This window comes from Falco biarmicus, chromosome 14 (assembly GCF_023638135.1).
Source record: "Falco biarmicus isolate bFalBia1 chromosome 14, bFalBia1.pri, whole genome shotgun sequence".
NCBI lineage: Eukaryota > Metazoa > Chordata > Aves > Falconiformes > Falconidae > Falco > Falco biarmicus.
Genome location: NC_079301.1, coordinates 11,222,175 through 11,249,074, shown reverse-complemented (window position 1 = coordinate 11,249,074; position 26,900 = coordinate 11,222,175). Strand labels below are relative to the sequence as shown.

At 39.9% G+C, this 26,900-nt stretch overlaps 1 protein-coding gene across 4 annotated transcripts; it reads right to left on the bottom strand.

The window, feature by feature from the left end:
- Positions 1–24: 24 nt before the first annotated feature.
- OGT (O-linked N-acetylglucosamine (GlcNAc) transferase) lies at positions 25–26,793 on the bottom strand. Of its 4 annotated transcripts, none has more exons than XM_056359524.1 (22): positions 26,557–26,793; positions 22,690–22,870; positions 21,354–21,597; positions 19,836–19,904; positions 16,733–16,849; positions 15,758–15,837; positions 13,922–14,117; positions 13,547–13,687; positions 13,236–13,336; positions 12,881–13,034; positions 12,681–12,782; positions 12,233–12,412; positions 10,834–10,992; positions 9,133–9,222; positions 7,021–7,146; positions 6,100–6,270; positions 5,867–5,983; positions 5,622–5,789; positions 3,445–3,597; positions 1,978–2,230; positions 1,668–1,791; positions 25–1,086 (listed from the first exon to the last, which is right to left on the bottom strand). In XM_056359524.1, exons 1-22 carry the CDS (start codon positions 26,591–26,593, stop codon positions 912–914), a joined length of 3,138 nt encoding a protein of 1,045 aa, XP_056215499.1. In that variant the 5' UTR covers positions 26,594–26,793; the 3' UTR covers positions 25–911. The 4 variants fall into 4 exon arrangements, with proteins under 4 accessions (XP_056215499.1, XP_056215500.1, XP_056215502.1 ...); XM_056359525.1 differs by having other exon boundaries at positions 22,690–22,840; positions 26,557–26,792; XM_056359527.1 differs by lacking the exons at positions 21,354–21,597; positions 22,690–22,870; positions 26,557–26,793 and adding an exon at positions 18,070–18,214 and having other exon boundaries at positions 19,836–19,910.
- Between the last annotated feature and the right edge of the window lie 107 nt (positions 26,794–26,900).

Sequence of the window (26,900 nt, the reverse complement as noted above, 5' to 3'; positions counted from 1 at the left end):
CCAGCAGAAAACACGAAACGCCGGTCAAATCAAACTGGCAAACCAAAGCTTTATTTTTTTTTTTTCTTCCAAGTCTTTGCTACAGTACCTAGGACTGCTGCGCCTCTATACATAATTCACAATCGTTCCTGAAATCATCGGTTATTTGGCACCAGTTTGTGTTTACCTTCAAAACACTTGTGGGGAAGGGAGGATTAATTTCTGATCAAGATTTGGTTTTTCCAACAGAATAGGAGCTGCCGTCGTGAAGCCAAATTAGCTGAGTTATTGGAGAAGCTTAAAAACAAAAAAAAAAAACCCCCAAATCCTTACCTAAACCAACACATTACAGAGAGCTCCAAAACAGAGGTCAAACATTAAAAGGCTGATATAGGCTTGAGTGGTTTATAAAACCTATAAAAAAAGACTACACCAGCAAATATGCCCTTTCAGTCCACACAGTTTAGAAATTAATGCAGGGAGCAACACTCGCTAGCTGGAAATCTTGTCATGGGAGAACCACACATATATACCAACAGGAGTACCCCAAATCAAATGTTAAAATGCTCCAATTCCCAATCCACGTAAAAGGAGATTCACAGGAAGATTCAATCGATCCATGAAATCATAATTGGTTGGGCAGTTCAAACTTCCCCCAGCAACCACTAAGTCACTCATACAGGCTCACATGTACACGGCTCAATCCCATTCAAATTCCTCATGGAATAAAAGGATCCCAGGCTCTACTGAGTCTTTCCCTATCATGCAAGAAATAAGTCTGGCTGTGCTTTAATCACCATCATGTATTACTTCAGCCACAGAGTACCAGGCAGATTAAGTAGAAATGCACAGTTTTTAGCTCATCATCTGCAGAAGTGTTTGAGAGGCTCAGATCCTGGAGAGTTCTAGGTGGGCACACAGTCAGTCTCTCTTCATGCAGACTCAGTGGTCTCCACTGGCTTAATCATGTGGTCTGGTTTGTTGCCAGCAGCATAGTGATCCCACATCTGAAGATAAAGCCGCTCCAGGTCCATTGTATACTGTTTCGTGTTGAACAAAGGACTGGATATTCTCTGCTTCCAGACTTTGCCACGTATTTTTTTCAGGCTATAAAAAAACCAAACCCAACAGTTAAAGCAGTCGCAAGAGATTCCAAACACTTCACAGTACTGCTTGCTTTTGAAATCTACTATTTTCAGCTAACCCAGAACTGCCAGTACAACGGTTTCAAAAATATCTGCTCCCCGACTTCCACCAAATTTATACTGCTGTTCCATCCCCTCATAATTTCAGATACAGACTACCACATAACTCAGAGAGCTGCCACAGTAACGCATTAACTTGTTGCATTATTTGTAATGTAACTTTTTTTTTTACAGTACAATTTTTGATTTGTAATAAGTGACAAACGGCTTAATCTTCAATTTAAAAAGAACAAAAAGGTGAAATATATTGCACTTTTTACCAGGTAAGAGCCTGCAATTGTTCTAAATGAGCAATTTACTGTAAAAGCAGAAGCTGGCTTAACTGCAAGACAAGAAACCTCTAGATGAGGATTGCCTAGCTATTTTAAATATTAAATATGTAATCTGCAGGATTAAAACTACTGATAAATCTCAGCACTGTGCCCAACTACAAGCACTTTACATTCTTGATGTTACCACATCAGACAGTACAAGTTTGCTTACTATTCCAGATCAGTTCCCAGTTTCACAGCAATATCTTCGTATTCCTGTCTACTTTTTGCAATGAGCTCAAGACAACCCAGGCAAGTGAGCTGGGAGGCAGCAACTCGTGATGCAAGAGTCTCGCCTGTAAAAAAAAAACATAAAAATTTGATAACAAGAGTAACCTTATCAAGTAACATCAGCAGAGCATGAGTTACTTTCCTTTTGCCTCTATATGAGGCAACAAAGTTTATTGGGTTTGCTCTTCATTATTAAAAACCTAATAATACTCCAAATCCATCTGTTCTGTGTAGGTTCCCCACTGCATTACCTGGCATGGTGACCATAGGAGTCCCAGCCCAGAGCACATCCATCCCAGTTGTGTGCCCATTGCAAAGCGGAGTGTCTAGACAAACATCAGCCAGTTGCCCTCTCCTCACATGCTCTTCTTTGGGGGCAACAGGAGAGAAGATTATTCGGTTTTGGGAAAGACCCAAGTTTTGTGCATATTGCTGAATATTGGGCTCTCCTACAGCTGGGAAACGTAGCAGCCACAGCACACTGTTCGGAACTCTTTTCAGGATCTGTAACGAAAATAAGGAAGCAAATACAGAAAGTTCAGTCAGAAACATCTCCTTTTCCAAACAAGAAATTACCATATACCAAGATGTAGCAAAAGGCGCATTCAATACTTCATTTTAATCTTCTGAGATACAGAGCAAGAAAAAAACCAGATAATCATTTCAAGTGAAATAATTCAGATTGCATTTCTAATTCTGCTGAAAGAGACAGCAACTCTGAGCAACAGTTCACAGAACGCTACTTAAGAGAGTAAATCTTAAAATTTATGATCTCATTTATTTACAGGCCCATACTATAGAATATAAAAAAATTACCTGAGGTAACTCTGCACCACACTATAAATTGGACCTTGATACAGACGCTCAGTGGTCAGATCTATCAATTTACCACCAGCCAAGGTCAGTTAACTTAATTGTGCAGACTAGGGAAGCCCAAAGTTATTTCACAATGGAGTTCCAGCATACTTAAGCTGTGGCAGACAATTTTTCACTGGCTAGAAGCAGAGATGTGATTTGAAGTCAGTTAAAAAATTCTATACTCCATTAACACCAAGTCCTGCAACATGAACATCTGTCCTGATTTTAGCTAGGATAGCATTTTCTTCTTAGTAGCTGGTGCAATGCTGTGCTTCGGACATGGTGTGAGAACAATGTTGACAGCACACTGATGGTTTTAGTTGTTGAGGGGACACAGCCAGGACAGCTGACCCAAAACTAGCCAAAAGGACCTTGTGTATCACTGGGGGAGGTTGGCTGGGGCCTGCTGATTGCTGCTCAGCTGGGTGGTGAGCAACTGTATTGTGCATCACTTGTATCTTGCTCCATTCCCTTTGGATTTTATTCCTCTCCCCTTCTCCTTCATTTTCATTATAATCATTACTATAGTTGTTATTACCATTACTGTTTTGGGGGTTTCCCTCCTATTTTATTTTAATTATTAAATTGTTCTTATCTTAACCCTCAAGCTTTACACTCCTTTCCCATTCTCCTCCCCATCTCTCAGGGGCACAGGAAGAGTGAGTGAGCAGCTGTATGGTACTTAGTTTCTGGCTGGGGGTTAAACCATGACAGCATCATAAGGATTCAAATAGCTCAGGGTCAATGTTTTCCATAGAACAGTAACAATTTTAACCTGCACGAAGTTTCTACTAACTCGAACAGAATAGGTATGTTCCACAAGTCTGACCTTAGATTTTGTATTACATACAGGTACTCACATTGGCCCACATCTGTAAAGTGGAAGGATCAATCTTATACAGCTGATTAAAATTACAGTATACAACAGCATCCTCTGGTAAGCCATACTGAGAACGAGTAGTAACAATTATAGTCCGTGGAACTTCCTCACCAGTTGCTGCTTTGTTGTTAATCTAAAGAGAAAAAAAAAAAGCTACTGGAACACTGAAATTGCAGCAAACAAGACTACACCCTGTGGGACTGTAATGAGACACACTGCAACATCTGTTAGCATCACAAGTTAATGTAAGCACATCCTTGGTTTTATTATACGAAACAAAATTGTTTACTTAACTCATAACAAGAATTTAATTGGTATGCATCCATGCTTGTGAACACTGGGCATTTTCATGCCCTTTCTGTATCCCCCTGAAAATCCAAGTAACTGGAATAATTGGAATAATGAATCATATAAAGAAGCATTACACTTGGACTGCTCCCCTCCTTACAGTCACTGCATTTCCTTGCACCCAAAAATGAAATTATGACTTCAAGAAGAATAACAGAAGTCTTTAGAAAGCAAAGCCGTTTCTTGTGGTCTGTTTTCTGGTTTGTATGTTTTGTTTTTTCACTGTTGGTTTTTTTGTGTTTTTTTTTTTTTTTTTTTAAGATAAAAGACAACAGGCACAGAACAGATAGTCAGGACTAAAGATACAGACTAACATGTAACTGATAAACTGTAAAGGAACCAGCTGACAATGAAATAATGGGAAATGCTGAAAGTTAAAACTAGAAGTGTTATTAATAGACTTTAAAAAATGAACAGATCTTACAGCCTTCACAAAGAATAGGAACATGCTAATAAAAGACAGCAGAGGACAAAGTTGGGATAATCAGAATATCATGCAAGAGTCTTGAAGATTAGTAAAATGTAAGTATGATTTTTAATTTTTTTTTTTAAATAATAACAGGCAATCATTGGATCAAAGACAGATAAAAACGTCAATACAGACAGGGCAAAACTTAAGAGCCTTTTTCTTTATATGTGTATTTTACATACATACATATTTAAAATTTAGCTCAGTGGCAGTGTGGCCAGCCAAAGTATACCGTTGACAAACCTGACATGAATGACAATACCTCACTGTCACTGACTCCATTAGAAGATGTATGAGATAATCTAGTTCAACAGAAGTTGGTAAAATGCTACTTATCCAGGTCACTGAGCAGACCTCAAACCCACACTGCACATTTCTCATCAACCTATGCCCAGAAGTAGCTGGTATCAAATTAAAACAAGCACAAAGAAGGATTATATTAGTGTGATCAAAAGATAGAAATCCTGTTTTAGAAGTGTACCAACAGAGCTTGGATTGTTACATCTTGGTGGCAGAGTGCCAAGACAAGAATTCTCTATTATTCTCAGGGGACAATAACTTCAGAAAAAAATGCTAATAAGCTTACTGACCAAACTAACACATGACCTATTACCTTAAATGAAAGTCTCTGTTATGAACAAAAGAATTCATAAAAAGAAACCAAGGCATGAGAATTATGAATAGAGTAGTGATAATAAAAGGTCTAAGAAAATGATGAAAAACTCTCCTGAAGGACTGTAAACTGAGTAAAATTCATAAGTCAAAAAAGTTATGCCAATGTCAAAATATAGTATTTTTAAAAAGAACAATTCTGCAAAGGAAGAAGTAATAAACAAAACCAGTAACTGTCACGATCACTAAAATCCAATTAACTGTTAAGCACTGAGAGGTGACAGTATAGTGCATCATTAAGGAAGATGTAAGGAGATAATACGTGCTGATACAGTGGAATAACTTTGCCTGTATTACCCAGCCATTTTTTTCTAAAGGAATAACACAACTGAAACTGAGTAAACAGCTCACAAATGCTGCAGGCTGCAGGCAATGAACAAATCTTGCCTTTAAATTCTGAACAACCAAGTGTCTTCTTTATGTAACAAGATTAAATTTCTTCGGACTTCAGACAGCCTTGTGATATAACCCGTCTATCTTTGGGAGGAAAGATCATCTTCCAGTACATCTGCAGCTTCCAACACATTTGCAAGTTAACTTCAGTATGAGACTGACTAAACCATCGTGACAGAAGACAGACATTTGCTTGGAGGTTTTTCTTCCTTGTTATGTTAAAACATACAGATACAATGTAAGACCCAAGAGAACAGTATCTTGAAGTGCCTCACCTGAGTAGTTGCTAATCCATTACTGATGTTGAATCCATTAATAGTTATCTGAATTTGCCCACGATTAATCATCTCAATCACAGCTTCTGCAATTGTGTTCATAGGAATGACTGGCATACTGAGGGCAGCATTGCCGTCTGCATTGTCACAACTGTCAGGACACTTCATCTAAGATAAATCACATAAGCATCAGAGAAAGTACCAGCTTCAGTCCCTAGAACTGAAAACAAAGAAGTAGCTCTCACCTTAACAATCTTGACATCGGGGAGGCTGTCAAGGAAAGCCTTCAAGTCAATGCCATTCAACACAATCCTATTATCATAAATATGACCATTGGACTTGAAATCAATAACTGCTTTTTTCTGTTTAAAAAAAAAAAAAAGAATTTTTTTAAAATGTAAAGGTTCTTTACCAAGCACCATTTTATGAAGACAGCTATGGAAAACACCTGCTTTTCTTGGTCTATTTTCCAACATACCTTCAGATGAGGGAACATGTTGGCATGGTCTCCAATAAAGAAAGTGTTTGGCATGTAAGCTAATTTCTCCGAATACTGCTCAGCCACCTCAACTGGCGAAGTTTCTTTATCTGTGATGATATAATCCATGAACAACGCCCCACTGGTGCCAGGATACCCTAGCCACATTGCCTAAAAAACAAGAAAGCAAGGGTCCAGTCCCAGCTGCATTGCAAAACTAAATGAAGATAAAAATCAATATATTTCAAGTTATATTTTTCACCTACAGATTCAAGTTCCTTCTTTGTGCTTTATCAACTGAACAGCAACCACCAACCCAAACTTTTCACTATCGAGACAGTGAACAGTTCAAGGATGTTCTAAAATAGATCCCTCAAGCAAAAGGCCAAAGTATCCAGCTATGTGCAGCTACGGCCAGAATACCAACCATCAGTGATAACAGCTTCTCTTACTTAGCTTGAGACAAACTTTTGTAGCCTAGAGTAACTCCAGTTCAGGCTTCTCCCATTCTCTTTCCACAGGCATTTTAGAAAATCCTTAATCAAAAAATTGACTCTGACTTATTGTAACTTGAATTTCACTAAAACTTGATATTAAAACACCACAACTAACTTCCACAACTGCTTCAAATACCCTTTTTTTTTGTCCTCACTAATGCAAGAAAGCCAGTGGTGTACAGGAACCTCACAGAATTAAGTTCTCATTCAGGACAGTCAACTGACCATAAAGCATATAAAACAACTCAGACTCCTCAGTTTCAACAGAATGATCCTATTTGCCTCACATATGCTAAGCCCTATAAAGTCTCTCTCACTTACTGATCAACATGAACCTTCAGAATTTTTTTCCACTCTGCCAGAAGAAAAAGAGAAACTTCCTACTCACAAGTGGTTTTTTTGAGGTACAGAGCTCTCTAGTTACCTGAATAGGTGCTGGTCTCAGGGCAAATAATTCATTGCGGGCTCCTTTGGTGTAACCATTCATATTAATGAGAATGTGTATCCCATCCTGATGGATGCGGTCTGCTGCTTTTCCATTACATGGTATCTGAAGAATAAAGAAATACATATATAAAATTTATTTTCTTTAAATAAAAAAAAGGTTTTTTTCTCAGTCTTTCAGTAATAAATGTGGTTAGTCATCAGTGTACCAATAGATAAATGTCAACTGCATAATTTAAGTGAGACTTAAATCCCATTACTTCTGGTTTTATAGAGGTGCAAGTCCTCAACCCGGTCAAAAAAACCCTGCTGAAGCCAAGAAAAACATAAGTTTGCTAGACACAGTTGAAGCAGTTGCTGACAGAAACTGTAACTGTGGCAGGTACTTGAAGATTGCCTCTGCACATTCACATCAGGAGTGATGCCTAGCATTGCCAAGCTCAGCAAGTCATGCAGAAAAATATCATATGTGAACCACAGAAAGAACTCTGAGCAATACTGAAACTGCTTCAGTCCTTGGCTAAATCAAAAACAAAGAGCAGAACTTCACACAAGGTATTACCAATGACCTTCAAGAAGAACAGCAAAGCCTTGGAAATTACAACATGTTTCTTCCTGTCTAATACTGAAAGGTAAATAATTTTCAACAGTTTTAAATTCCTCCAAGAATTATAGTCACCTACAAGCAGATAAAAGAAAATACTTGATAGATGTCTCTAGTTCAGCAGTAGAAAAAAACTCAGAAGCTAGAAACTGAGGCTATATAAACCCAGCCCCACCACCACTTCTGTAAGCTCTGATCATTAATTAGCCTTATGTAGGGCAAGATTCCCAAACTAAGGCAATACAGAGAAATTACTTCAAGCTGAAGATCAAGAGTAAGCCAATTAGCTACTCTACCACTAATGCTGACTCACCCTGCAATTAATATGCACCATAAAAGTACTTCCTTTTTGTAAAAAGGGAAAGCTACTTCACACTTCATAGCAAGGCAAACAGATGCACACAGGCAGTTGTATCAATGAACAGACAACAACTGGAGTTCCCACCTTAGTTTAACTTTCAGTGAGTTACACTGCTAATGCAATAGATCACAGCAAACCATTTCTACCCGTTTAACCCTTCTGTACAAATCTTTTAAGAGCTGCACTATAACCTAAAAATACAAGTTGATGCCTCAATAATTTTAAGTAAGAAAACTCAGTGTATCACTCCGGGCAAAGGAAGGAATTCTTCCTAGATAGCTGCTAAGTGCACCAACAAACATGAAAATGCTGTCCTCTCTTACTATGACCCAAGGCTTTCTCAATGTCCACAGCTGCAAAAGCAGGGGGGGACAACAGATGGCTTTCCACAAGCATAACTGAAGCTCATTATTCTAAAAGAACATTTTAAAGGATCAACTTTGCAAAATTTATCTCAGAGAGCAATTCTGCTGACACCAATTTAGCACTTTTACTTATGAGAGCAGGTCCTGAATAACATGACGAGTTTAAAAACTGCATGCAAGTTTTTCCTATGACCTAATCTGGGACTGTCCAGGTGCCAATCCAGTTCCATTATTAATGTACCCTAATTATCCTGTGTTGCTTTAGGGTTTTGCAGGTTATCTTGAGAAAGTGTAAATCTTTGACTTCTACGTACACTGAAATTAACATCAGTTTTCACACAGAACTTAACAAATCAAACTCACCTGTATATGTTGCCAAAACAGCCTTTTGATAATGGGGCAAAATCCCCCCATTAATCATCAAGCCTCTATCTTGCCTCACTGGAGTAAAGCAAGCTTAAATATATTTAGAGTTGTGGCATCTTGACTTAGTCATATCTAAATATCATGTATATTATCTTAAGACCTAATGGAACAGTTATTCAATATTGCTAACATTACTTTCTAATAATCACACAGAGGTCACACACTAACCACTGCATCCCAGGTAAGGTAACACTAATACATCTACAAACTCCAAAATTCTCAAGACTAACATCAGCCTCATTCAAGAAACATTTGCAACTAAAAATCTCAAAACTACAGGCTGGTCTCTTCCTTCACTTACATCTGCTAAAAGGTCAATGCATCAAAGAAGCTCACCTGAGATAAATCAACAAAATGATTTGCTTCAGCCATCACTTTTACACGGAAGTTTGTACCATCATCAGGACTCAGGGCGTAACAGAATACCTAGAATACGAGGCACCGAAATTGAGTATCTGCAACAACTTGCCAACTAATAACTTCACTATAAAACATACGGTATTACAATTTTAAATTACATTAGCAAAATTACATCTAGTTTCATACAAATTATATTCTATTTGTGTGGCATTTGCCAGCTGAGAAAGAAGTGCAAAAAATAAGGGGCATTTGACACATCTGCACCAGGTCCCAGTTTTACCTAGTTCTGGCGCTAGGGTATGGTACTGCATCTTGCAGACATACACACAACGTTCTCATCTGTGCAAGGTAATTTGAACAAACTTATTTGCATATGCATTAATTTCTCTAAGAATGCCTTTTAGAAGACACCTTTGAACTTGTAATTAGTGAGAATCATAATTATGAGTCAGGTTGAACAGATAAGCTAAGCTTTGGGGAAGCTTTTTAACAGATTATATTAAACAGTGACTAGTTTTCTCCAATTAAGAAACTGCAAATGTATCTGAGAAACTCGAAGTTGCCAGGTTATGTAAACAGGCATCTTAAGCTAACCTAGCACATACAGATACAGAACCAATACATAGAGAGATTCTTGCAGGACGAAAGCATGGTTTTAGTAAAACAATAATAAACTTCTATTTAGTATTTAAATTAAGTTCTGTGGAGCTTTATAAATCCAGAACAGGAAAGACTGCCCTTTGTCTCAAGCTGACTCAAGGATAACGGTATATTCTCCCCCACACCCCATGTATTCAGCCCACCAATGTAAATGTTTCACGATCTGATTCATAGTCATGCTTCTGATAACAATTCAAGCAAGCAACTCTGCCACAAGGACTTCAGACTACAAAGACTTCATGACCAGGAAAAATCAAGAAAGTTAGGAAAAAGTCCCAAAACAACAAAAAAAAAGATTCATAAAAAACACTTTTGCAAAAAGGAAACACAATCCTTTACAAGGACAAGCAAATTCTCATGTCTTGGAAAGCAGGAGCTCAAGACCAAGGCAATTTAAATAGTCAAAGAGCAAACAAAGTTAAGTGGGAATTAGTTTTGTTTACAGCCTCAGTCCCTTATCATGACACCCAAATATAGACGTGACTGTCTTTAGCATTGTTAAATTCCATATGCTCCTTCTGGAGTAAATGTAGCGTATCATTTCCTTTTGAAAAAGATGTAGTCAGACCAACCTCAAGTTCATGTTTGTGATTCAGGTATCCCAGACAAAAATACATGTAACAAAACCAGCAGCGGAGCATGAATAAAAATAAGATGCATAACTGTAAATCACAAGTAACCTGACAGTAGTACCTCGATGCTGAAACACAACTACTCAAAGAAGAGCAGCTGAAGCTTAAAAAAAAGTTTTCCATAGGCCACCAATCCTACCTACAGCAGTTCTGAGGACAGGTATCTAATCTGCCTACCTTCTAAATAACACTTCATATTGGTAAAGAAGGATGACTCAGGCTGGAGAACTCTTCAACTCATTAAAAAACACCTGCTAAGAAAAAGCCCTGAACACCTGGAAACTAAAGTTTGCCTTTGCCTAGTTTACCTGTCTGCACCAAGAAAAAGAAATTGCCACTTAACAGCTGTTATTTAAAGCTTTAAGCATTCCATCTGTATTTTTACCTCAAATTTGTCTGGGTTATGCATGCCTGGGATTGACTGCATTAGGTGTGAGGTTGGATGGTTTCCAAAATCAGAGCTCACGTAGCCAATACGAAGTCGACCTTCACTGGCTTTTAAATCCTTGGGATGCTCATATGGTGGTTTGTGAAGAACATTAATCTGTCAAGAAAATATACACAACTGTCTATAAACTCCAGAACCAAACCCAAATGCTCAACAGAGGGGAAAAAACCCCACCCATGAGTTGTAGAATTAGCCTTATGCCACATTCAAGTGGTCTGTGGGCATCTATTGTTTCAAAACTGCATTATACGTAATCCACTGGAGCCAAGTGTAATGCCCACAAACTGTGTTACAAGTGGGTACTGTCACATACCCACATGCAGCCAAATAAAGACAGACATCACTACTGCAAGTTGACATTTCTACTTCTCTACCAGTTTAACTGTTCCATCCCTAATTATTAAATATACTGACACCACACCACTATGACTAGGGAGTTCTCAAACTACAAGCCACTTGTGACCCGAAGATTACTCCTGTGAAGTACCACAGTATGCTTTCTGTTCTTATGCTGACCATCTTCCCCAGACATCAGCTTGTAGCCACTATCACTGACAGGATTATTAAGCTATTAAGACAAGCCAATCTGTATGCTAAGTGTTATCTTCTGAAGTCTGAGATCTTTACATTAGTTAACCAGACCCTTCCACTGGCTGACAGTGTATTTTCAGTTACAACTGCTCAAGCAGTCCATCTCAACATTCACAAGCGTCAACAGCTGTGACTCTCTGGCTGAAAAGAAGAAGAAGTTGCATCAACTTATAGTTACAGAACTCGCCACCGACTGCAACTGCAGTCTTGGCAGCTTGAGGTGATGTGCGGTCTTGTGGAAATGGCACACAGTTAAATAGTAACAGCAAGAGAAGCTACATTTTTGGGAAAATCTACTATACATAAAGTATTCCAAAACAGATTGACAGCAAATACTCAAGTACCTCCTACTGTGATGCACCACCCTTGCACATTGCTGCCATCACCACTAAAGTGAGTACATTTCAAAATCCCAGAGCCTATCAAAGCTCACAGGTTCCAGCCAGGATTCGCTGAAGGCAAGTTCAGGATCCAGGCACTATGAATGATGGAAAGGACCAGATTTTCAGAAGTATGAACACAGAGCAGCCTGGATCTGTTTTATGGTCAGGAAAGACTATTTTACTCACTCTGCTTTTCCAAAACAACCCTTGCATGTACTTTGCAAAACTAGACGAGTACCACTACATCCTACCTCTCAGAAACCTTACAAAGGCTAATAACTATCTGAGTATTAGATTTTCAGTGGGATCAAGCAAAACCACGAAGTACTTCAATCATAACTGGCCTGTATTAAACTTCCTACCTTGTCCAAACACAGATTTCCATGTCTCTCAGCAATAGCCTTCCTAAAACTGTGAGAAAGGGGATACAGCATGCTATGATGTGGGTGGACAGAAGGTAGTCTGTTTTTCTCCAGTTGATCAGCTACAATGCTAACAAGCTTCTTCATTCTTTCATCATAGTCTGTCCAGTCACAGACAATCTAGAAAAAGGAAAAAATAAAAAGAACATTAGGACAACAGCTCCCTTTGATCTTTATCACATATTTCACAAGTTGAGGCTCATGCTTCTTCCAAAAATAGAAGCAAGAATCTTTGGTTATTACTGTTGATGACTTATAATCTTATCTTCTGATTTAAGGCTTAAGTTTACCCTTCACATTTAAATTAGTGACTGGTTGAGATGATCGCGTTTAGCATTTGCCGCACAAAAAATCTTAAGAATTACAATCAAAGCCCCATCTTCCTCACCTGCAAACAGTGGGCCAAGTTGCAGTAGGCATCTGGGAAATCAGGCTTCAGTTTCAGAGCAGTGCGGTAAGAGGCAATGGCTTCTGGTATATTCCCTGAATCCTATAAAGACACAGAAATGAGTCAGCAGATAAAAATATACTTAGAAGTAAATACAGTGTCCCACCATACCCTAAGAGTGAATCATTCACACGTGCTACCTTGTGAATAGAGGCCAGGTTGCTGTGGGCGTCAGCAAAAGCTGGGTTTATCTGAATGGCACGGGTGTAGCACTGTAGAGCTCCCTGAACGTCCTGCATCTCCTTCAAAGTATTTCCCATATTAGAATAAGCATCTGCAAATGTGGGGCTGATTCTGAGAAATAAAGATAATATATTGTCATCAACAATTAAAGCTCCTCCTCCATTGAGGAGACATACCTGTACCCAGACCTTATGGTTTGCAAAGCAATTATTTCAGTGAAAATATGCTACTGTAAGTCACTCTCTGTAAGTCACAATCTATGGCACTGTCCTTTATGAAAGGCTGGGACTATTACAGATAGTATCCATTTACCTAATAGCCTCTTTGTAATGCATCAGAGCTTCCTGTAACTTTCCTTGCTGTTGCAGAACACTTGCTAAATTTGAATGCGCAGCAGCAAACTCCGGAAACACCTGGAAGAAAAAGAAGTAGAATCAATCTCTCAAGTGCCCCAAGTAGACCATATTAAAAAAATACTTGTGCATTTCTTACTCTTTCTTTTACACAACTTGTGTCTTTGAGCAGACACTCCCCCACTTACAACCTAAGAGGGAAAAATCCTCTGTTATATTACACACTCCCAACTTGCATCCCCACCTGTCCCTCATCAAATTCCACTGTACCTCAAGAGCCTTCCGATAAAGACGGACAGCTTCCTCAATATTCCCCTGTTCCCGTTTGATGTTTGCTAGATTGTTGAGAGAATCTGCATGAGTGGGACAAAGTCGAAGAGCTGTATTGTAGCATTCTTCTGCTTCTACCACCTTCAAAAAAAGGGATATTGTTGATATGGTAATATTTATTTTAACAGCACTGTTTATAAGAAGTCATTACGCAATCACTTTGAACAGGTTCAAGGTGCAGGGTTTCCTGAATTAATTCTTCCTTATGACTAGAGGGCAGCATCCCATCTTAATAGAGCTGGTAACAGCTAGCGTCTAAAATACACTTTCACAGTACTTCTAAAAATTTTACAAAGGAAAAGTAGCACTTCTTACACTGCCTTTCTCCTTCAGGGCGTTGGCCAAGTTACAATAGGCATCAGGGAAGTGGGGCTGTAGCTCAATAGCCCTCCTGTAGGTGTCTATCGCTAGGTCTATTAGTCCTTGCTCATAATACACACAGGCAAGGTTGCCATGTACAACTGCATGATTCGGACTCAAACTCAAGGCTCGTAGGTAAGCTGCTACAGCTCTGTAACAAGAAAAAGAAGGCAAACAATCATCCACGGAGCAGTAATTATATTTACCTTGGTCAAAAGAATAACCCATATTAAAACCCCCCAAACTTCAAGGGATATGTATTATTAATACATTATACACAAATTTGTCCTGTAAGACGTTACTGAAAATGCAGAAGAGCATTGCCTGAATTAGAACCCCAATCAAGGGATGAATTAATTATACATGTTATTTTAAAACTATGCTGAATGCTGTAATGAGTAGCAGACTAGAACAATTAGGTTGTCAAATAGGAATGTTTTCCTCCCACCCGATGCTGTACAGTAATCACAAGTTAAGTCTTCTGGAAAAAAAGTAAAGCCTTTGCCTACTTCTGTTAAACACTCTTCATTACTAAAATAAGAATGAGACTTTGGCTCCATTCCCACCCAGCCCCACCCCCCTGACCCCAGTTTATTATTCATTTCATAAATGGTTTGGGTTGAAAGGGACCTTAAAGATCATCTATTTCCAGCCCCACTCTTGCTGTGCCACGGGCAGGGATACCTTCCACTACATCAGGTTGGCTCAAAGGCTTTCAACACTTACTGGGAGGATGAATCCACAACTTCACTTGGGCAACCTGTTACAGTGTCTCACCACCCTCAGAGTAAATAGTTTCTTCCTAACATCTAATCTAAATCCCACCTTCTTGCAGTTTAAAACCACTACCTCTTGCCCTGTCACTATGCTCCCTGGTAAGGAATGGTTGTGCCTTATCCTGTGTAAACAGGTGTAAGGGGATTCATTATTCCTCTGGACAGGACAGTGAAGAGACACTGCACAGCAACTGTTACAATAGGAACAGTAGCTTAAGGCTACATGTCTTCATCCTCTCTGCTAACCAAACACATGTATCAAGCTTTACTTATACTTCAGACTTTACTTTCTCCAAAAGAGAGATCTTTGATTATATGCTCCTACAGTGCTATATAAATACTGTACGTATGAACTCTAATCTGATTTCTAGAAAAATCACAACAGTATACACAGTAAGTAGAATCTCAAAAAGTTGATGTGAAGTCCAAAATGTTGAGGAAACATTCTCCTATTTAGCTCATTAATTTGTGGTTAAAACAGAGATCACTGAATGATTTACACTGTGCAACGCAACTAGTTACAATAACTAACCTGTTCCTTGCAAGCTTTTATTAGATTTGGAGCCACAAACCACAGCTACCAGAAATTATAATCCAATTAACAGATACAATATAGACACTGCATACAAATAACACAGCCTGGATTTTCTTACAGAAACAAAAGTAAGATATACCAGGTCAGAGGTCTTGAAACAAGTTAGTTCAAGACGACAGCAACAGTACTGCAATCCAAAACAGTAACATGATGCCAACACGTAATAAATACAGAAACACTCATTTTTAACATTTTTATTAAGTACAGGAAAGTGACAAAAAGGAATACATTCCACAGGACCTTAATTTTTTTTAGAATTCAAGTAACTCGCTCTGTATGCATTTCAAAGCGATCTGCCTGCTTAGCTTACAGCACAAATCTTCACTATACAGTCCAAAGATACTTTACATCAGGATACATAATTTCTATCTTGATAGATCTGACAGGCCACTAACAGAGCAATAGTACTTATCTGCTTACCTGTCAAATATTCTTGCCTCCTTCAGGACATTTCCCAGATTGATGTAAGCATCCAAAAAATTTGGGTCAAGTGTTACAGCCTGAAAATATTTTTGAATATTAACAGTTTTGAGCATTAACAGGAGAACATTCTATGAAACCTAGCTGGTTTTCTGTTTGCTTGGGGTTTTTTAAATTTGATAACCCCAATCTGTAAGCATCTAAGACTTTACCCATAACCTAGTAAAAAAGAAAACTTAAGCTATAGAAATCAATCACAGAGCATCCAAGTTATTTATCTGTAGAAACAAAACCATACAGTACCTTCAAACGTATTCATTTGCTTATCTAGTCAGTTGCAACTACTGCAGAATAAAGCATTAAAACATTTATTTCACATTAGGCTGATTATACTTAACACTCCTACCTACCCACGCCACGATGCCTTTAATTTGGGGGTGGGGGGGGGGGGGTGGGGGAAGGTATCAGAGAACTAGTTAATGACACCAATCTAAGAATTCTGAAACAATAGTGGTAAAAAATAATCCTGAAGAAGAGGAACTAGTGTGTCACTTAAAATTGTTCTCCTCAGTTACCCATAGGACTGTAATACCTGCAACAAAATCACAATGAAAAAAAGATTTTAAGCACAAAGTAGTTTCTCCCTCTAACACATGAAACATACAAAACATCATTCCCATCAAATTAGATTTTTAAAAAGTTTATTCCAGAAAAGGATTGTAAAACCACTTAATGAATTTTCTTTTACATGTGTGTGAAGTCTTTAGGGCAACTGTAAACATATCTCTGTAGTGGCACACAGGCAGTCCGAAACATCAGGAAGTAAAAAAAAACCTGAACAACTATTAACATAGGATGTTAACTAAAAGGATCCAAAGAACTCTGTTCTCTGCTGATCAAAACATTTAATCTACAAGCAGACAACTGCACGTACGTTAAAATCTAGCAGTGAAGCTGACTGGCTTAGATAGTTACCTTTTCAAAGTGATGAATTGCAAGCCAAATTTCTCCTTGGGCATTGAAAACACAGCCAAGATTACTCCAAGCCACTGCAAAGTTTGGTTGAGTCTCAATTGCTTTTAAGTAACAGGCCTTGGAACAGTTAAAGAAGAGAGATACAAGGGAAGGGGAATATTTGTAAAAAGAAAAAAAATAAGAAAAAAATAATTGTTAGTATGCCTTCTCTAACCAGCCAAAAGTGACCCTGCAGTATAGGCTAGCTTGCGCCAAAACTAATGCGCTGCAAACTGTTGTTGATCCTGCGCCAGCGCAAACCAAAACCCAAGTGCAAGCCCACCATTTTTCAGTTATGCTGGTAACAAATTAACATGCCTTTAGACACCAGGTCACCACAGAAATAATCTTCAAAATAATTTGAGTAGTTCAGCGGAAATATCTGCCATCCTTAAGTACACAAAAAAACCCTAATGTGTAAATACAACTTTGCTGTGAAATGTAATTGTTAAATTGTGTAGCATTCTAAAACAGACAGAAATTACTTAAAAAAATAGAAAAACTAATGAAAAAGATGAAGCCATTCTTCGGTTTCAGCTGTCCTTGTCAAGTGAGATGACATACCCCATCCGTATCTTGTTTCCCTTCCCCCCCGCCCCACCCCCAAATACATCGAATCATCTGCAGCTTCAAAACCTCAAATGACAGGATTGCATGAAGGTTTAGGTCCCTGTAATGCAAGCGCAAGAAATCGCTGCGCATCCTAAACAGCACGGCGCCACGCTATCGCTGCGAACTGCTTTGCTATATTGATTGCCCCTAGATCCAGTGAACGGCCAACCAGAATCATTAATCTACCAGACAGGCCCATAACAAACTCTCATATTAAATTTGATATCTGGACTCTTAAATGTGTTACAACCCAATTTCATCCAAAAGGCTGCAGCCTGGAGCTTGGGCAGTCACCCAATCAGAGATTAATCATCTAGTCAACCGTTCACGAGGGCTTAATCGCACGCAATGCGCGTTACCGCTGCGCAGCCTTTGCGCTACTGCAGGATCACAGCGCATCATCAGAAGAGCAGAACGCTGCAATCCAAACAAAGAAGAAAAAAGGAAAAAAATGAACAACCAGAAGAGTTAGAAGCTTTTACTATTAACTATCTCCAATTATTTCTTTAAAAATATTTTAATTTACTTTTACTTTATTTCTTTGAAAGAATTTGTGGCTACTAGTATAAAATATTCTTACATTACTTGCTTGTAATTAAATATTTTAAGCTGTTTCTGAAGCCACAAGACAGAAGATTCAGGCATGGAGGCAAATGGTTTTGCTGTGGCAGTTACAAACCCGTTACCATATTTCTCATCATGTGACTTTTCGGTGCGTTCCTTGCTGGAAGAGGAGGAGGAGGTGTGTGTCTGCCCTAGATCCAGGCCTCGAGCTCCCTTCAGCGAGGCACCTTACGCATGGAATAGGAGGTTTCACCCACCTGAAACCTTCTAAATACAATATCAGTGGTGAAAAACCAAAAACAAGAGAGAAAATAAAACAAGATCATTAGTAAGAGTTCAACAAAGCAATTGCATTTTTTTGGATATGTCTTAACACATGGGAATGAGGACAATCTGTCTGTAACAAGGGAGACATGCAGAAGGGAGAGGGTTAATCAGGGTAATTGCATACAGCAGGGACTTTTTTTTTTGGAAGAAAGGCTCTGAAATATCTACAAAGAAATTAAATTTTAGTTCAAACTGTAAGGAATCTGCTGGCTTGATCTTTCAAATGGACTGATAACCAAAGAAACACATTGCAATTTACTCAAGATGTTTTTCCTCATTTATTAAGTTCTCACAAAACGGAATAACACTTTCAAACTAGGTGTCTCCAGAGCTCTGAAACAAAGAAGTCAGCAACCTAAGGCAGGCGCAGTGTCTTGGCCTATACCAGTCACACTAAAGCTGCAGTGAAGTGCAATTCATGTTAGCTGTCCGCTTGGTGGGCTGAGAACCAAGTGTCTCAAAGACTGTTCAAACTGTGAATGCTGCTACAAAATATTTTCAACCTGGATCCGACCAAATCAATTAGGCTGCCCTAGGATGGTACGCACATCCAAGTTGTTAAGAGAAGTCAAAAAGATAATGAACTTTGAACCCGCACTCCAATTACCCCATAAAGATCATTAACCCTCCCCAAATGGTGCTGCAGCCAAACAGACAGCTACGCTGTTCATACACTCCACTTTTTAGCATGCGCGTGGGGCTTGGAGTGACAGACGTGGAGTCCAGAGTGTTTTCCGATTTCTCCACACTCCTCACCCCTGCAGCGCGGACGCGTAAGGTGGCTTGTAACAAGACAATTTCTTTGTGCAATCCAAGTTTTAACATGCCAAGAATTTTAAACTCATCTTGGTGTTCGAATTCTCAGTTTAGGAAACACAAGACTGCTAGAAGCCACCTTTCCACTACAGCAAGTTTTCTTTCGATCAGTTCATTTCCCAAACAAACCAGCTTTGTCCTTCTGATTTCTTTATTTTGGGGTAGGGGAGAGGGAAGACATGAGAAAAGATATTCGGGGGTTTCGCATACTGCAGCTATTGATCGTTTACTAGCCTTTCTTCCACTATCAAGGGAAGGGAAAAGTTAAAAGAATAAAAATCTTTAAAAGCCAATATTACAAGGTAACATTTGGATAAGTTTCTTCTCCACTTACAAGCCACAAAGGACTTTAGAAGAGCAGCATTTTCAATAGCACCTGCATCGTACAGGGATCTCGAGCTAACCACAGGCTCTCTGCTTGGCACCAGCAGGCAAGCCTCAGATTTGAAGGACTGTTACTTATTTCCAGATAAGAGCATGATGGAGCCCCTGCCCAATACTTCAGAATGGTATCAGACAGTCTAGTTCAGCAGAAAGGCTTGGTAATGTTCCATTTCTTGACTTAAACCAACTTTTAAACATGGACATGCCATATCTTGCCCTGCAACTACTCTGGGGTGTTTCAGTGCCTTCAGTTTTCAGCAGTTTCTCAGACTGTCTGTAGATCAACGCAGATTTGAAGACTTGGTGCAAAGTTCAAGTTTTCAAAACACTGACGTTTACATGTATTCTACCCAACACCTACCTTGGCTTCTTCCAAGCGACCCAGGGCTTTGAGCAGGTTCCCCAGGTCACTACGAACACAGTACAAGTCCTGGAAAATCAAAGTCATACTATCAGCTTCAGGACTTCAGACACCCCAAAGGTCTTCACAGAGAACTTATAAAGAATGCCCCAGCCCTCTACAGCTTATTTTTAATTCTTAATAAATACATCACAAGTATCAATTACTTATTCTTGACCTAACATTACAGCCAACAGATAATCTTCCTGGTTTTAGTACTGTAAAAATACAACTCTAAGAAGCAGAAAGTAGCATTTCATACAATCCCTCTTTATACAGAAATATAAAACTGAAACCAAATGCCTCTGCCTCCAAGCAGCTTAAGTTCTTTTGCCATATGTACATGAAGATCCCCCCCCCTTTTTTTTTTTAAAGCATGACTGCAAACCTGCATTCTTAACTTACACCACTGCCATTATGATTTTTTAATAGATTAAATATAGCGGTTTTGCTTCCTGTATCCCCAAAGCAGGTTTTCGCCCTGTTTTTCCCACTAATCCATGCGTTTTAAACAGCCCTGCCACTTATTCTTTCACTTGTAACCACGGCACAGGCTGCAACTGCATTATCTAACAGTAGAGATCACAGAAAACGGGGACATTTTTGTCAACACTAGCAAATGGAGTTCTAACCTAAACAAAACTCAACTCCTCTAAGAAAAAACAAGATTCCGAGCTCTTGTTGGACTGGGTTTGCATTTGCTTTTCCAAACAAGAAAGGATATATGCACACTAGACAGACGATGCATTTCAAGTGCTTTTTGACAAAACATACAACCAAACAGCAAGCAGATACCATCTTTTTTAGTACTATAAAAATTATTTGAGTACAATGCAAAATGAACAGAAGACAGCAGTCTGGTAGATCGTTTACTAAAAATGTCAATTCAAAGCAGTTACAACCAAAAATCCAAACACTGGACCTATTTTATTGGAGTCACTTATAAACAGATACTCAGTTTCAGCCTATAAAACATAAAAATGACATTTCTGTAAACCAGACAACAGTGGAAATTAAACCAGGTAACTTTTGTCACCATGAAATTTCTGACTTTGTGATAAAGTAATACCTGATCATTTTTCAAGATCTCACATTCAAGTGTGAGCAGAGATTCTCTCACCGTAATAAGTGTGCCTTAAAAAGCACACAAAACTACATGAGGTTATTCACAAACTTCTGACTTTGGGGGAGAAAAAAACACACTCAAAGACCAAAATAAAACCCCAATTCCTTGCTTTTCTGTTATCGCAACAACACAGGCAAGTACACAACCAGCAGCCCTTACTGTATTGCAACACAGAACTTGGAACTTTTTGTGACAGAAGTCTTCCAATGATCCTTAAGAAAGTATTAAGTATACCATTAAGTTTATGGTGTACAGGTTATAGGGAAGGATTATCACTTGTTCATTCTTTGAAACCTGCTATTTGTGTGTCCTGGGACAGTACTAAAGCAGAAAGAAAATTAAGTGTTACTTACAGGGTTGTACTGAAGGGCAGACACATATGCTTGTACTGCTCCTTCCATATCACCTGCAGCTACCAGCGCAGCAGCCAAATTAATATATCCATCAATGAAATCTGGTTTGAGGCGCAGTGCGTGTCTATAATGTTCAATTGCTTCTTGTAGCTGTCCACGTTCCTTGTACACATTGCCTAGATTTGAGTAGGCTTCGGCCAACAGAGGATTCTGTTTAATAGCTAAAGTGCTGAAGTGAGCAGACCTGGAAAAAATCAGACAAGTTAGCAAAAAAAAACCAAACCTAAACAAAAACCAAACCAAACAAAAACAAACAAACAAAAAAAAGCCCACCTTTGACTTTCAGCATTTACCTATTTTCCTAGTTACTTAATGAACATTCATGCTTATTTCAAGCCAAACATACAGCCAACAAATCTGGACTTACAGAGCTGTCCTGTTTGTTTAGCTTCTCGTAGCTTAAACTATCATCTCCACTTTTCCTATTTTAGATTCCACTGAAAACTCTCATTTGCAATCAGTAGCATTCAAGTCACCTCACCAAACCTGAGCTCATCTCAATTGGAGAAAGCACTACAGAAATCCTGCAAAGCCTCCTTCAACACTTGTATACTTTGCAATGTTCCACTCAATACTCTTTTCAAGAAGCAGTAAATAGCTGACAGATGTAGATGTAGAATTCCGTTGTATCCTCCCCCATTTTATTTTTCCATATCTGAACTGTTATTACAACTTCATTCAGAAGCTCATATAAATCTCAGCCGAAAGTTCTTCCTTCCTTCACCATCACACACATATTTACAGCTAGAAAAAGTGCATTTCAAAATGCTTGAGGCACAGAAAGCAAGATCAGTAACAGGCAAGCAGAAAAAATATAAAGACAACTTTCAGATGACAAAAATCGTTAACTGATCATGCCATTTTGCGACATTTTTGTAACTTAAAAAACAACAACAACATAAACCCAAAACCCCCCACAATGCAGGTGGAATAAATAACCAAAAGCTTTTGTTTACACATGTAAATACCTCCAGTACACAGAAGTGTGGCTGACACTCCTATATTAATGTGTTCAATATGAAAATAATACGAGAATAATGGCAAGATCTGTTGCTTGTTGTAAAGCGGTTCCAATTTGTATTTCTCTTACTCTAACAACATTAAAAAAGTAAAAACATTATTTTTGACCAGTCCTTACTGCTGCCATGAAGTCAGTCAGTGCTTGTGTTCAGTGATAAAAACAAAATGCTAGAACAGAACTTCTGTCAGCTATACTTAGTACTATTACAAGTTCAAACCATAAAGAAAGCTTGACAGAACACCTCAAGTCTCCTACCTGTCCAATCTGCGACACTGGAAGTGAATGGACGATAGCAATAAAAGCACACCAGTGTTATCAGGCTCTTGTCTCCAAAGCTGCATGCAGTGTCTCTCTGCTGCTTCAAAGTCTCCTGCCTGATACTCACGATGAGCCAACTCCGCTAACCCTTGGAAGGAAAGCATACGTTTCGTTGGTTCTGGAGAATCACCAAAACATTTAAGGGGGGAAAACAAAAAGTTAGATAATGGGAACAAAACAAAAAAACAGAACAAAATGAAAAAGAAGTGTACACAACTGAAGGATGAAAAGGTTTGAAATTACATAAAACACTACAGCACGTGGCAGTTTGAACTCTCAGATCTTCGTGTCCCCACCTATTACTATTTCTAACATCATCTGTACAAGTCCATGACTTCATCAGCTAGTAATAGGAAGCATGTAGACGGTAATGACTGTGAATATTTGCAAGTCAACCATTTTCCATTAACCTGAGATATATTTTAAAAGATTCCTGGCACGATACTGTACTTCAGCTCACAACAGCAGAAGTGCTGCCAACAGAACAATAACTCTCCTCACTCTCCCCAACTGTAAATCTTATGTTTTGTAGTATTAAAAATAAGTTCTAAAAACCTATTAGGGAAATGAAGGACAGCAGAAAAAGACCTCAAAGGACTTGAACAAAAGAAAGTTTTGCTGTGTCGGTAGTGAAAGTCCCTTAAACAACCAACAAAAAAAAAAAAAAAAACACCACAAAAACTGTGTAACATTCCTTGAGTCCTCTACACTCCTACATTCTCTGTAATGAGGATTCCTTCACAGAAAAAAAAAATGGCCTAGGAACAACATCTGATAAGAGACAAACACACACTTCAATGATTATGCAAATGGTCTACAGAAGGAACCATTAACAGACAGGGTACAGGAAAGGAGTTACTGCTTCTGGATACTTAGCTGCAATGGGATTGACACAATGTTTTTTGTATTTAAGATCCAACTGTGAAGAACAAAATACTTAAATAAAACACCACCTGTTTTAGACAACCTGAAGTGTGAGAAGTAAATTTCTTCCAAAGCACAGTTCTGTATTAAAATATAGAGAAGCGTAGCTTGAAAAAAAACACAACCGTTCATCCTAGAAAGAAGTGCTGACCTTCAAATTCTGCCTTTATACCAATGATTATTACTATTAAAAGTCTTAATTACTGCAAGCATCTCTTATTTTTCCTCCTGAAGTCCAGCGTTTCTAGTACTCTGCCATCACTTGATTCCACTTATGAAACACTTCTAAACTGGACATACAGAGTTTTACAATTCTGAATTTAAACAAAACAGAAAAATCCTTCCTAATACAAGGAAGCACTTCAATATCCAAATACACACATCTTTGCACTTCAGTATTGCAAAACTCCTCTGAGACTCATAGTTCTTTTGTGAGAACTTTAAAGATAGCAAAATAATCACAAAGACATTAGGTCCAGAGTTACTATCTAGTGTTTATTTTATGAAACTGGGATTTATCTAAAATAATTATTTTCAAAATTGCTTTTTGAGCACTACGTTGAAGACAAGATTGTAAACACTACGTAATTTAACTGAAGTTGTTTTTCTAGATAGTATGTTGTCTCTGTCGGCTCTAAAAACTTGAAGCGTTTCACAGTAAGTTGGAACTAGCAAAGCTACTTGCTTTCAGATACTTGACAAATTACTAACCAAGTATTTTCATCAAGATTAGATTCCCACTTCCTAGAAGCCTAGCTCAATAGTTTTCCAAACCCTCGCTAAGGCAAAAGTGGGACTTCAGTACCTAGTTAAACCTGCTAGCAATAGCAGGTAACAACTGTTACCCAACGTGAGAACGACAGCACCACTTATGGAAGTCCAAGGAGCTGACAGTAATGATGATACTGGAGTACCAACACGCTGTTCCTCACTCCCTCCTTCTGCCGTTGTTAGTCCCTCTAGCAGTCGGTGTATTTTCAAGTTCTGCTGATGGCACATACAAGGGGAAGCAGGACAGAAAAAGCCTGTCTCCTGGACCTAACTGAACCATTTCTTCTTCAAAAAAATTTCAGTAGTGTTATTAAATTTCAAAGCTAAACCAAAAAAAGAACCCAAAGTTTAGACTTACAATTCTTACGACCACTTGGAAAGAAGCTAAAAAACATTACACAAATGTTACATTTTGCCAACTTAAGCAAAAAGTGAAACTGAAGTTGTAACTCCCAGGGCAAGAAAGAAGGTGGTGCAGAAATACTGTATTTAATACCTCAGAATAATAATTGCTAAAAAAAGCAACAAAATAAGTGAAACACTTAACATTTTCTTTCATTTATCAAGTCTCTTCACAAAACCACCCCCCCCAAGGAGATGAAGGAGACTGATCACTCAGTGTAAAACAGGCAGTCATCTACCTCCAAACAAGTATTTTAGCAATGATCCTTGAAAAGTTCGTTGAAAAATAGGAACCAGACAGCTAAGTCATAAAGTTCAAAATGAGCTAAACTTTTAATAGAAAGCTGGCTGGAAGAAAAGTTCTACAACCCATAAAATCCGTAACACGGTGATTGCATAATTCAGTGTCTGCTTACTGAAACCATTGGTAAAGAAAATAACTGCAGCAAACTGTCACAGACAGAAAAATTCTTTATCAAGCCTTGCATGCATAAATTTAGGTACCTAGGCTAACCTGTGCTACGTGCTTTGATTACGACCTTGGAAACACCTAGTACATGCTATGACAATGACCCTTCCTGAGACTTCTACAGAATGCAAGCAAAATAAAAACCCGCACAGAACTATCACAAGTGTACCCAAGGCCGTTTTTTTTCCCCAGAACTAACATCCTAAGCACCCACTACATGCTCGTGCTCAACCTTACATCTGGGTAAAACCTAGGCCCGAACAGGAGCCACAACCATCTGGGACGCGGCGGTGACAAGGAGCACAAGATGCTCTCCAAGCATGCACATGGTTCTTTTCACCTCCACAGATCAAGGATGCTGCAGCCTCGCTGACGAGACCTGCAGATCTAGCTGAGGAGCAATGAAATACTGTATTGCAGCACTTAGCCTCTCCGTTTCCACTTCTGTACCACGACCATTCCTTTTTACCTCCCTATCTCTGCACTGCTATCCCATCCTCCTCCATAGATGCTATTTTTTTCCTGCTTTTCCCAGGCACCTTTTCAGCTTTTCAGACCCTTCCTTCCCTCTGGTTACAGAAAGACCTCAAAAAATCTGGGGCATAAAGCCGCGCTGACCTTTTATCCTTTCAGTGAGCAGAATGCTGCTTTTTACTGCTTTATGGGGACAGCGACATTTCTCCTCTTCTGTCGCCCGTCCCTCAAGTTCCAGATGTGCAGGCCAGATGTAGGGCAGGCCCTTCCTTATCGAGGGCACGCTATCTCGCTGCCCAGCACAGCGGTGCTCCCTGGGCGTAGCTAGTGATTCTAGACCAGTTAAGCCGCGCTCTGGGTCAAGTTTTCACCCTACTTCGCCCTCCGCAAACACGCAGTCACCTGCTGTAGATAAATTTAGCAGCAGGAGACCAGGGCGGCAGGAGCCCCCCCCAGCGCGGCCCGCAGCGGCAGCACCCGCCGGGGGCCGAGCCCCGAGCCCGGGCCCGCCGGCGCCCCGGGGCGAGCGGAGAGCAGCACAAAGGCGGCAGGACCGCGCCGGAAGCCACCGCCTCGCCCACGCCGCCGCTTCTGGAAAGTTCCGCCGGGAGCGGGCCCGGCGAGCGGGGAGCGCCGCGCTCGGGGCGGGCCAGGCGCGGCCCCGTGGGGCACAGGCCGCGGCGTGGCCCCGGGCGGGGGCAGGGCCCAAGCTCCGCAGGGCTGCGGCGGTACCGGCCCCCGGCGCGCCCGGCAGCCCACGGTACCTGTGCTGTCGGCCACGTTCCCCACGGAGGTCGCCATCGCGAGAGGGGGCCGGCGAGGCTCGGGCGGAGGCAGCGGAAGGGCGGCGGGTGCGGAGGGGCCCACTCGGCTGAAGCGGCCGGTGCAGGACCGAGGTGCCCGCGGTCCCGGCGCGCTGAGGCGGCGGCGGCTCCCGAAATGGCGGTGGCGGAGGCAGCAAACTGCCGAATGGCTGCTGCCGGAACTAGCTCCCCCTGGCAAGTAGTCCGGGCGGAGCCAGCCAGCGGGCCCGTACGAATCCGCTGTGCCGCGCGCGGCGGAGGGACCTCTACCGGAACTTTCCCCGTCTCCTTCCGCCCAGCGAGCC

What these genes read in the sequence shown, in the direction of transcription:
- OGT (XM_056359524.1), bottom strand. Translation starts at nt 26,593, where the DNA reads ATGGCGACCTCCGTGGGGAACGTGGCCGACAGCACAG. An exon ending in GAACGTGGCCGACAGCACAG is followed by an intron (nt 22,871 to 26,556) that starts GTACCGTGGGCT and finishes GTGATTCTCCAG; the next exon opens with AACCAACGAAACGTATGCTT. An exon ending in ACATGTTCCCTCATCTGAAG is followed by an intron (nt 5,984 to 6,099) that starts GTATGTTGGAAA and finishes TTTTTTAAACAG; the next exon opens with AAAAAAGCAGTTATTGATTT.